Source organism: Palaemon carinicauda, chromosome 15 (assembly GCF_036898095.1).
Source record: "Palaemon carinicauda isolate YSFRI2023 chromosome 15, ASM3689809v2, whole genome shotgun sequence".
Taxonomy (NCBI): Eukaryota; Metazoa; Arthropoda; class Malacostraca; order Decapoda; family Palaemonidae; genus Palaemon; species Palaemon carinicauda.
In genome coordinates, this window is record NC_090739.1 from 129,694,845 (window position 1) to 129,707,707 (window position 12,863).

At 35.8% G+C, this 12,863-nt stretch overlaps 1 protein-coding gene across 4 annotated transcripts in view; it reads right to left on the minus strand.

Annotated features, from left to right (window-relative positions):
* Positions 1 to 12,863, minus strand: part of LOC137654742 (calcium channel flower-like) — a 70,181-nt gene that overhangs the window by 29,956 nt on the left and 27,362 nt on the right. For all 4 annotated transcript variants that reach the window (XR_011046706.1, XM_068388659.1, XM_068388657.1 and 1 more), the window contains exons 2-3: positions 12,180 to 12,252; positions 401 to 526 (exon numbers count right to left, since the gene is read on the minus strand). Coding sequence is in view for 3 of the 4 variants with exons in the window: in XM_068388659.1 (XP_068244760.1) it covers positions 401 to 526; positions 12,180 to 12,252 (199 nt within the window). In the remaining variant the exon portion in view is untranslated. The remainder of the gene's footprint in view (positions 1 to 400; positions 527 to 12,179; positions 12,253 to 12,863) is intronic.

A 12,863-nucleotide genomic window follows, 5' to 3' on the forward strand; every position in this document is an offset into this window, starting at 1 on the left:
ATAATTCTTGCAGGAAAGCTACCTTTTTTATTAAAATCCCTATACTTTTCTCCACAAAATCATTCTACAGTACTGTCTTCATTGCTTGCTTAACTATATGATTACTTCTTCCCTCACCAAAATATCTACTACTACAAAACACAAACGATTTACTATAATATACTGTATGTAATTTATATAAAAAAAGGAAAATCTACCGCAAGTACAATGTGAAAGATTCCAAGTTCCTTTCAACATCATTTAGAAAGACTATAAAACCTAAGGCTTAAAATAATCCACAGAAAAGAGAATCAGATTTAACTTTTACATACGCAATACTTGGCTTAGAAAATTCTCAAATAAGTAAAGAAATTCATGAAAATAGTGTAAAAAAGGGGAAATCTAACTACAGTACTCTTACATCACATAAAATGCTGCTTTCTGCCAATGAGGTCGAGTTTCAACCCAATTCGAATATTTTTGAACAAACTCCACAAACATACAACAACACGGCGCTTCAGCAGAGATCACAATGAACGCAGCCATCCTGTAAAAGAAAAGGAGAACATTTATAAATGATCACAGTAATCAACAATGTGTCATTCAATATTTTATTAGTTTCATTCAAGACTTATGTGCTGAAATACAAAGGAAAAAATCAACAGAGAAGGAAAAGAAATAAAATAATGAGCTATAAATATAATTTTTCAATTTTATGAATTACAAATTTGGGCGCTGGAGAGGTAGAAGGTGTCATTGGGAAGTACGGCGTACCAGGTGAAAATGAGTGGTGAGAGACTGGTAGATATGTGTGTTGAGCAAGAGATGGTGATAAGTAATAGCTTTTTCAAAAAGAAAGATAAAAATAAGTATACATAGGTAAGAGTGGCAAATGGAAGAGTAGTAGAAAGGGCATTAATGGATTATGTGTTGACAACTAAAAGAATGTTTGGAAGATTGAAAGACGTGCACGTGTTTAGGGGTATGGCTAACGGTATGTCTGATCATTTTTTGGTGGAAGGAAAATTAGTTGTAGCAAAAGAGTGGGGGAATAGAGTAGGTGGATGTAAAAGGGAGGTAGTGAGGGTTGAAGAGCTAATAAAACTGGGGGTAAAAAGTAAATATCAGGAAAGGTTGAAAATGATATATGACGAAGTGAAAGTAAGAGAAACTGGCAATTTAGAGGAGGAGTGGAAGTTAGTAAAAGAAAATTTTGTTGGGATTGCAAGTGATGTGTGTGGAAAGAAGGTTGTTGGAGGCAGCATGAGGAAGGGCAGTGAATGGTGGAATGAAGGAGTGAAGGTAAAAGTGGAAGAGAAAAAGAGGGCTTTTGAAGAATGGCTGCAGAGTAATAGTATAGAGAAGTATGAAAAATATAAAGAGAAAAATGTGGAAGTAAAGCGCAAGGTACGTGAGGCAAAGAGGGCAGCTGACCTGAGGTGGGGTCAGGGATTAGGTCATTCATATGAAGAGAATAAGAAGTAGTTTTGGAAAGAAGTGAAGAGAGTAAGGAAGGCTGGCTCAAGAATGGAAGAGACAGTGAAAGATGGAAACGGAAGGTTGTTAAAAGGAGAGGAGGCAAGGAAAAGATGGGGCGGAATATTTTGAAAGTTTACTGAATGTTGAGGATAATAGGGAGGCAGATATAATTGCTGTTGCAGGTGTTGAGGTGCCAGTGATGGGAGATGAGAATGAGAGAGAGATTACAATCGATGAAGTGAGGAGAGCACTAGATGAAACGAGAGTAGGAAAAGCATCTGGTATGGATGGTGTGAGAGCTGAGATGTTGAAGGAGGGGGGTGTGACTGTACTTGAATGGTTGGTGAGATTGTTTAATGTGTGTTTTGTGTTGGCAATGGTACCAGTAGATTGGGTTTGTGCATGTATTGTACCACTATATAAGGGTAAGGGAGATGTGCATGAGTGTTGTAATTCAAGAGGTATTAGTTTGTTAAGCGTAGTTGGAAAAGTGTATGGTAGAGTATTGATTAATAGGATCAAGGATAAAACAGAGAATGCAATCTTAGAAATACAGGGTGGTTTTAGAAGAGGTAGGGGTTGTATGAATCAGACTTTTACAGTTAGGCAGATATGTGAGAAATATTTAGCAAAAGGTAAGGAGGTGTATGTTGCGTTTATGGATCTGGAGAAAGCGTATGATAGAGTTGATAGGGAAGCAATGTGGAATATGATGAGGTTATATGGAGTTGGTGGAAGATTGTTGCAAGCAGTGAAAAGTTTCTACAAAGGTAGTAAAGCATGTGTTAGGGTAGGAAATGAAGTGAGTGATTGGTTTCCGGTGAGAGCGGGGCTGAGACAGGGATGTGTGATGTCGCCGTGGTTGTTTAACTTGTATGTTGATGGAGTGGTGAGAGAGGTGAATGCTCGAGTGCTTGGAAGAGGATTAAAACTGGTAGACGAGAATGACCATGAATGGGAGGTAAATCAGTTGTTGTTTGCGGATGATACTGTACTGGTTGCAGACACAGAAGAGAAGCTTGGACGATTAGTGACAGAATTTGGAAGTGTGTGTGAGAGAAGGAAGTTGAGAGTTAATATGGGTAAGAGTAAGGTTATGAGATGTACGAGAAGGGAAGGTGGTGCAAGGTTAAATGTCATATTGAATGGAGAGTTACTTGAGGAGGTGGACCAGTTTAAGTACTTGGGGTCTGTTGTTGCAGCAAATGGTGGAGTGGAAGCAGATGTACGTCAGAGAGTGAATGAAGGTTGCAAAGTGTTGGGGGCAGTTAAGGGAGTACAGTGAACCCTCGTTTATCGCGGTAGATAGGTTCCAGACGCGGCCGCGATAGGTGAAAATCCGCGAAGTAGTGACACCATATTTACCTATTTATTCAACATGTATATTCAGACTTTTAAAACCTTCCCTTGTACGTAGTACTGTTAACAAACTACCCTTTAATGTACAGAACACTTAATGCATGTACTACAGTACCCTAAACTAAAACAGGCACAAATATTAAAGGCAATTTCATATCATGCGTTTCCTAAACACGCTAAAAAGCACGTTAAAAAATGGCAACTAATGTTTTGTTTACATTTATCTCTGATCATAATGAAGAAACAAACTGGAGGTAGAGCTTTGCTTATTACCCAGACATATTTCCCATACTATTCCCTTAGAACTACATCACATCTTCCTACTTTAGATAGATATATATATATATATATATATATATATATATATATATATATATATATATATATATATATATATATATATATATATATGTATATATATATATATATATATATATATATATATATATATATATATATATATATATATATATATATATATATATATGTGTGTGTGTGTGTGTGTGTATATATATATATTTATATGTATACACATATACATACATACATATATACATAAATACATGCATACATATATATATATATATATATATATATATATATATATATATATATATATATATATATATATATATATACAGTAGGGTCCCGAATTAAGCGTGTTCGAATTACACGAGTCCCCTTTTCCACGATCGCTATTTTTCAAAAATAAATTTTCTGTATCCACGAGGCTGTTCAAAGTTCGCGAGTCAAGCACTACAAAATGTATCAAATCTATAGTCTTTTTAAGTGTATTGGTAGCCCTAAATACGGTGATTTATAATAAATGTTACAAAACAATATTAACATTACATTTCATTAACATAATTTCATAATGAATAGCCTATTTAAGGATAAAATTCCACATCAACAATGAAATCAACTGTTAACTGTGCGAGTCCAGCTGACAAAATGTAAACAGAAATGTGGTTACGTTCTCGGCAATCTTTATCTTTCTCCAACCTTACGATAATTGTAATGGTAGTGTTAATGATGGTATATTAAAGCATTATTTTTATTTAGTACAGTATATTTAAAAGCCTTATTTTTCCCTCTGGGCGTTCAAGGTTTTCACGAGTAGACTGGGTTCGTTTATCGGCAGTGAATAGCCTAAACTTCGGTAACGAGTCGTCAATATTTTGTCATATTTTAAACAGTAGGCTATACATTTGATTTGCAAACATTGGTTTTGTAGAGTAGACGGTAAAATAAAATCTAGAGAGAGAGAGAGAGAGAGAGAGAGAGAGAGAGAGAGAGAGAGAGAGAGAGATTTGATGGCAGAAATCTCTCTCTCTCTCTCTCTCTCTAGATTTTATTTTACCGTCTACTCTACAAAACCAATGTTTGCAAATCAAATGTATACTGTTTAAAATATGACAAAATATTGACGACTCGTTACCGAAGTTTAGGCTATTCACTGCCGATAAACGATAACAAACCCTTTAATGCAAACTAACTGTATCCTTTGATATTCCTCTATATTTATCACGAATTCCTTCTATACCTCCTCAGACACTCTTATTTCAAATATCTAAATTATTCTTATCACAACTAACACCATCTAGTCATTTTCATTCCATTATATCTATTATTCCTCTGAATCTTATTCCCTTTCCTTATTCTGTTTATTCGATGGGATTCGTTTTTCCCTTTACCGTCTTTCAGAATCTATTTTTAGCCACTGGCAACCAAATCCCCCCTTCCCCCGTCTCCTACCGTCTCCCCTGCGAGTCCACCCAACCTATCTCATCACTCCCCCCACCTTCATCCTCCCCTGTTCTAGGTCTGTAACCTTCTGCGTCATAATATCTCTCTCTCTCTCTCTCTCTCTCTCTCTCTCTCTCTCTCTCTCTCTCTCTCTCTCTCTCTCTCTCTCTCTCTCGTTATACAATACTTACAAATAGATGAAGAAACCAAAATCGGTTTTCTTGAAGTGTCAATTAAATACAAAACGAAAAAAATTATACCGTGTATACATCCATTTCAATCATAGCTTAAAATACGGTAACCGATTTCGTCAGCAAACCACTATTTTTTAGGAAACACCATTCTATTCCAGAAAATTTTTACTCTTTAAATGTCAATTGCGCTATAATAAAACATGTAGGCTACTTATGTTGTTAAATTTCGGGTGTGTTTTAAAAATCGAGTATTGCTAACTTATTTTTGTTTTACTTTTGGCTGTGATCACATCAGCTGATGTCTAGCTTCCGCGCGAATACAATAACAAAGAATTGTTTACACCATTTCTTAACTTATTCAAACCATCTATACAGTTAATATTACATAAACACCAATGTGTTATAACCTATCATATTTATTGTTTAGTACTTTAAAACCATCCCTCTCTCTCTCTCTCTCTCTCTCTCTCTCTCTCTCTCTCTCTCTCTCTCTCTCTCTCTCTCTCTCTCTCTCTCACATCGAACGTTATAGCGGTAACCTAATTGTTCGGTGACTTTAAAAATAGGCCTAGTACTTTCTTCTTTTACCTTTTTTGCATATGGATCCATAATTGAGATGGGTACAAGTTGACTTATAACTGAAGTTAGGAAAAGTATTTTGGATATGGAAAGGACAATTAACTTTCGTAACAGTTTAGAATTATCGTAAGTTATCACTCTGTCATTAGCGGCAGTTTGCTATTGTGGATTAAACGCATAAGGAAAAAAAGTTTTCCAGCTTTGCTACGAATTTAGGAATTTATATGGATACGGTAAGTAAAATATTTGTAATAACATAATGTTTACTAAATGTTTGTAATATCATTAGTTATGACTTAGATCGTGTGTGTTTAATGCATTCGTTTGTTTATTATGATCGAAGATGGAGCGTAAACAAATGGAAGGTTTCCGTTTCAGGCGGCATCATAAAGAAAAACATTTCATAAATGGCATTCATTTCATTTATTTGAAAGTTCTAATAAAAAATAATTAGAACATTGGTACTAACAAATTCAACATATAATCTATACTTGGTAAAATTGCTGTCAATTCAAAATCACAGATGTATAAATGCGTCTGTTTCTTCGTTGTGATCAGAGTTAAACGTAAACAAAACATTGGTTGTCGTTTTCTATTCTGCTTTTTAGCGTGTTTAGGAAACGCATGATATAAAATCGCCTTTATTTTGATAATTCTGGATTTTCAATCATACAACAAGCTAGTCTATAGAGTGATGGTTTTGCTATTCACCAGTTGTATTATACAATAGATATGACAAACATTAAAATTTGTCTGTATTTTGGGTTGTGTTGTAACGGGAAATATATGGTGTTTACACCTATCCTGGTTGTAATTTTAACCATTTTTCAAGTTATTAGAACTTTAAAGTATATTAAATGTTTTATTTATTTACAAAAACAATTTGATATTATAAAGAAATACAGTATAGTACAAAGAAAGTATTGGAAATGGGTAGTAAACACATTTGAATAGGCAAATTGCTGGTTGCCATGGCCACAATGGAATTATTTCTGTTAGTTGTGTGTTTCGAAATTCGCGATTTTCCATTTACACGAGGTCATTAATCGACCAAATTCTCGCATAATTCGGGACCCTACTGTATATATATATATATATATATATATATATATATATATATATGTTACTGTATATATATGGGTTATGGAAAAAATCCGCGAAGTGGTGAATCCGCGATGGTCGAACCGCGAAGTAGCGAGGGTTCACTGTAGTAAAAAATAGAGGGTTGGGCATGAATGTAAAGAGAGTTCTATATGAGAAAGTGATTGTACCAACTGTGATGTATGGATCGGAGTTGTGGGGAATGAAAGTGATGGAGAGACAGAAATTGAATGTGTTTGAGATGAAGTGTCTAAGGAGTATGGCTGGTGTATCTCGAGTAGATAGGGTTAGGAACGAAGTGGTGAGAGTGAGAACGGGTGTAAGAAATGAGTTAGCAGCTAGAGTGGATATGAATGTGTTGAGGTGGTTTGGCCATGTTGAGAGAATGGAAAATGGATGTCTGCTAAAGAAGGTGATGAATGCAAGAGTTGATGGGAGAAGTACTAGAGGAAGGCCAAGGTTTGGGTGGATGGATGGAGTGAAGGAAGCTCTGGGTGATAGGAGGATAGATGTGAGCGAGGCAAGAGAGCGTGCTAGAAATAGGAATGAATGGCGAGCGATTGTGACGCAGTTCCGGTAGGCCCTGCTGCTGCCTCCGATGCCTTAGATGACCGCGGAGGTAGCAGCAGTAGGGGATTCAGCATTATGAAGCTTCATCTGTGATGGATAATGTGGGAGGGTGGGCTGTGACACCCTAGCAGTACCAGCTGAACTCGGTTGAGTCCCTTGTTAGGCTGGGAGGAACGTAGAGAGTAGAGATCCCCTTTTTGTTTTTTGTTTCTTTGTTGATGTCGGCTACCCCCAAAAATTGGGGGAAGTGCCATGGTATATGTATGTATGTACAAATTTGAACAAACAGTGGTTAAAACTAAGATACCCCTCCACTGGTTAGGTCTCAATAATAGTTTACATTTCTAAAAAAACCAACACAGCTCATCCATAAAGGCCGTATTCACAATAATTAAAAAGACAACTATATGAATCTTATGCTTAACTTTGTCTTCTCTCTTCTCAGGAGCTGATGCCATACCTCTGCTGTAGTGAGAAGCAGACACTAATGACACTAGAGTAGGGTAATGGCACTGTACCAACACAACACAAGGAAATAACATCATCTATATACTCTATGGAGCATTGATACCATGTTCATGCTACAGCACACTGTTGATGGAGCATTTCCAATGAATCTACAAGACACTGCAATGATGAAGCACCACCAATGAATCTACAGGACACAGCAATGACGGAGCATTACCAATGAATCTACAGGATACCACAATGACGGATCACTAACAATGAATCTACAGGACACAGCAATGACGGAGCACTAACAATGAATCTACAGGATACCACAATGACAGAGCACTAACAATGAATCTACAGGACACCGCAATGACGGAGCACTACCAATGAATCTACAGGACACCGCAATGACGGAGCACTACCAATGAATCTACAGGACACCTCAATACCGGAGCACCACCAATGAATTTACAGGACACCGCAATAACTGAGATGGCCCTATTTATTACAATAAGGTACTTGGGTTACTGAGGAAGGGTTATTCAAATGTTTGTGAGACAAAATGTAATAGGAAAAAATCTGGAAGTCTATCCACACTAGAGGAGTTTTAGTATGCTGCGATAACAACAAATGGGAAACCACATACTGACTTTTGAAATTAGTATCTTTTTAAAATGTCAAAATCTGATCATCCTTACTGAACTCAGAAGGGATACTTGAACCGTTTCCAAAAATAGATGTTCAAATGTACTTAATTTCCAAACAAAGGTACAAAGAACATGAAACTTTAGGTCCTTAGACCAATTGTTTTGAACATCAAACAAGTCTTCTACTAAGGCACTTTGGCAAGAGAGTACTTAAGAGGTAGATCAAAATGCTATCCCTGTCTTCAGAAGGTAGCAAAAATACCTATGATCTACAACTATTCCTAAAACAGTATTAAATTAGGTTAAGAGATACAATTGTGAATGCATGTATCCTCTTAATCTCTTCCATAAATCAGAGACTTCTTAGATTTCCTTGCACGGCCCGACTTTTACAATAATCTTATGGAAATGAAACAATTCTGACAATGTTGATCTTTAAATCAATTCAATCTCCTTAGTACAGAAATGTAATAATCATAAGCAAAGTTTTGAGGTAAAGCATTTGTCTGATTATCATTTCTAGTTTATTATTTGAATTCACATATATTGTACTTGTAAATGTTCAATAGCAGAGCCTAAAGTTAGTGCTTACTAAGAGCTATTCCACACTATACTTGATGAAACAGACAGCAAAGTGGTCTTCCAATGCAGTGGTGCCCAGGCTTATATTTTAAACCTATGATACCCTCGTCAGTTGTTGTAGAGAGGGGAACAATCGGTATGGACAGATAGCAATATGAAAAATGTGTTGTAGCTGAATTCATGTTATTACTGATGAAAATGGGAAAAAAGGAAAATATAGTGTAAAAAAGGCTTCAATAATAACTAGTTTTTGAAAGCCAGTGACTTGAATTTACACTCCAATACCAATACTTGCATTCAATAACAGAATCCCTCAACTGCTTATTCTTGCAACCATAGCTTTTCATCCCTATAACAAGGATGTTTCCCCAACTACAAAAAATTACTAAGGTTGTTTGTCCATTCGAGTGTTCTGGTGCTTGAGATTAATCTAGATCAGGAATAAGAAATTTAAGAGACCGTAAGTTCCTGTCCAACAAAAAAAGATGAGATTCAGCAGCTGAAGACTAAATAGGAGAACAATACTAGAAACAAGGCAGCACAAAAGAATTAAAACTTCTTCAGAATAGATTCGTCACTAAAAACCTTGAAAAACTTTCTCATTAAGCCAATTTTTTGTGCAATTGAAGGCGACAAACCAAATGGGTTTCTCAAAAGTAAATTTACTATCAAAAATCATACCTAAAATTTTAAATGAGTAATACATAGTTAAACATTTTCAATGGAGAGATCTGGATGTCGAGGAGCCACTGTCCTCGACCAACTTACAATCATACTTTGAGTTTAGTTAGGGTTCAACTTCATGCCCCATAATTTGCATCATGCACTAATTTTAGCTAAATCTCTATTAAGGGATTTAGCAACCCTAGATCAACATTCAGGAGATGGAATTGATGCAGATAGAGTAGCATTATCTGCATATTCAACAAGCTTGTTTTTTAAGCTTAACCACATCGTCATGTGTTTATAGTATGAAAATCAAAGGGCCAAGAAAACTACCATGAGGAACACCAGATGTCACATTCCTATACTCACTATGGTGCCCATCTACAACCACTCTTTGTACAAGCAAAAAATGCAAAGGTGAGACAGGCAAACATATTCCATAAAAGAAACTGGTTACTATAAGGCTTCCCCACCAGTTACAAGGAACTTTTGTCAAGCTTGACTGATATGCATGCATAAAAATTCCAGTATGATAAACTTGGCTTGCATAATTAGTATGCTAACATAAAACCATTACAAACCTAATTAGTTCCAAGAACTTGTTTTCTGGGCTCAACCTGTGTCGCTCCGTGAAATGCTCCTTAAAGCACCATTTCAAAGGTATAAATACTGCTAAATATACCAGAGAAAAAAGTTGCATGGAATGCTAGGAATATATCCAGCTCGCTCACCCCTAAAGGGTGTGTATTAAAGCTGGGGCGAGTGATACCACTACCATTGATCCCTTTCCAATTAGACTTCTCCCTCCTCAAAATCCCCCGTTACTACGAGGTGTCGTTCACTACAGCTACTGCCCCCCCCCCCCCCCCCCCACCACCACCACTACCTAACCTTCTCCCATCATTCCTTGTTAGCACCCGTGAATGTTCGGACGTGTCTTTTTTAAGTCTAATTGTTTACAGGTTGAATTTTATTAACTTTTGGCCTAGCGTAGGTCTAACCTGAATCCTGTGCCTATGATTTCCAGCTATTTAAGTCAACAAATAGTCAGGTTCATATGAAATAGATATCAGGTTATTACAAAGACCATTTTGCTTACTGTATTAAATGATGTAATATTGAATTTTACAGTATTTCTTTATCTTATATTTGTTATTTTCAGTTGAATTTGAGTTTGTATTTCCAAGTGTTTGTAAGTTGGACTTTAGGTTTTAAAAGGTATTGTGAAATTCCCAAGTTCATCAGTAAGAGGGTATTCTGGACGCTTGTAAATCTTTCCCAATAACTTGAGAAATCCTTAACCACATACAATGAAGACACAAAGGAGAGGCAAGAATGACAGAAAATCCTTTTGGGGAAGACAGCAGGGCATATTTTGATCGTTCCATTGGAAAGTGAGAAAATTCATAACAGAAGAAATACTGCAGTGATAATGAGTAGAAACTTAAAAGCAAGGGGATTCACAGTACAGTAGTTAAAGGCGGGATGCCTCTTCTACAAGGGACTTCCCTCGGCTTCAGTTAAATTACTCTCGTTCATAAGCTTTGTTTAGACCTCTGGCCATTTAATAAACATGTTGAATTATCTTGTGATAACACACGCAGAGGATACATAGATACTTGGTTACATGTTCAATATCAGCAAGAAGTTCTGCCAACATATTTCTGCACTTGCATGGAGGTCAGCAGAATAAGTTTTCCTCCATTCCTTCCCCATCTTTAGATTGTATTTTCTTGGTAATCAAATACCGCAAAAACTTGCCATATTTATTTTCACGAGTAAAAAAAATACATGAGCAAACAAAAATGCCTCTGGGGAGTATAAAGTCATTTATGGAATTGCTGACAAAGTCCATTCCAATTCAACAACAGTAATTGCAACTGTTCCACAGCTTTCCAAGTGATTTGCTATTTATTTTTCAAATAACTTTTGGGAATGAAAACCATTACACAAAATACACACAAAAATAGTAAGACGGAACAAATGGGAAACATTTACAAGATACAAATCTCAAAGACATGCAAAAAACAAAAACTTTCTACAACACATTACTTGATCACAGTTAGAGTTAACAATGAGTAGTACTGTGGTACTTCTCTTCCCTTTTATGCCTGGCCTTTCGTAGCATATCTAGACTTTTTTCTTTCAAGATTTCACTCATTACAAGCATTAAGGTTTCCCAGATTAGTAGGCCTTGAATGAACAAATTTTCACAATAAGTCTTATCAGTTCTTTCACAATATTACTATCATGACAGAACTAACCAATTAAAAATTTCATCAGTGATGATAATATAAATTCACTTAATGTAGGGCAGGACTCCATCTACATGCTCATTATAGGTACATTTTAAAAAGTAAAATTCTGTGAAAACGTAGGGTTTAAAACTTCCAAGGACCTTGAATGAATTTTGTACAGTACAAGACCAGTCATTATACAAACTACCCCAGTAACAAACTCATGAGTAATATTCTATCAGCATTATAACGATAAGAAGATTCTAAGGAAAGTTCAAGAGTACTGTAGTCTATTCTTGTAGGAGATGATAACTGGGGTATGGCAAATTTTAAGAAATTGTACAGCTAGATGAGATGAAGCAATAGGAGGTTACTACTGGAGCTAGACAAAGTTTGAGAAGTTGTACCGCTAGAAGAAAAGGGACAATGAATAACTGATAAATGGGAAAGAAGCTGGGGTTGAAGAATTATACAATACTAAAGAATGTTTAGTACCAAAATGTGAACTGCACAAGGAAAACTAGACGTAATATGCCTCTACGATAATATCATATCGACTCGGTAACATTAAATTATCGTATACTTACATTTGCCATATACCAGCAACAATACATAAGGGGTAGACTGTGATACAGTTGAAAACACCAAGACATAAGGCAACTGAAAATCAAGAGGAGGTTGAATTAATGCAACCATATTATTGATAATGTTATCAAAGAATAAAAAGAATAGACAGCTATGTATAAAACAACTTCATGCTTAGAAAGTCACATTTATAGAATTCAAACTGTTCAAACTCAATGAAAACTAACTGCAAGTTAAAAGATTCATAAATTGCTTGAAATCTGAAGTCACAGTAAGAAATGCAATACAATCATAATCTAAAATAAAACTGATTACAGTATATCTAAAATACATAACTATTCTGCATAACAAAAAATTACACAATTAGTTTGAAAAATGAATAAATAGCTAAAACCAGAAAGCTCAAACCATGAATCTGATGCATTTTTAGAAACCTTGAAAAACTAAAATCACCAAATATTCTGTACGTATCTCCTCTTTACACCATCAAAATCACAATTTCTTCCAAGTACTTGTACAGTAATTAGTATTTTTCCCAACTATAAAAATCTGAGTCCTTTAATAAGAATATGCTTTTAGCAAAAATGGAACTTGCCAGTTAAAACTTATATCAAGGTGTCAGTAGTTCTGGGTGGGTAACTGGGGATGGGGGAGAGTACCCTCTTCCCTACCAGCTCACTGAGTAG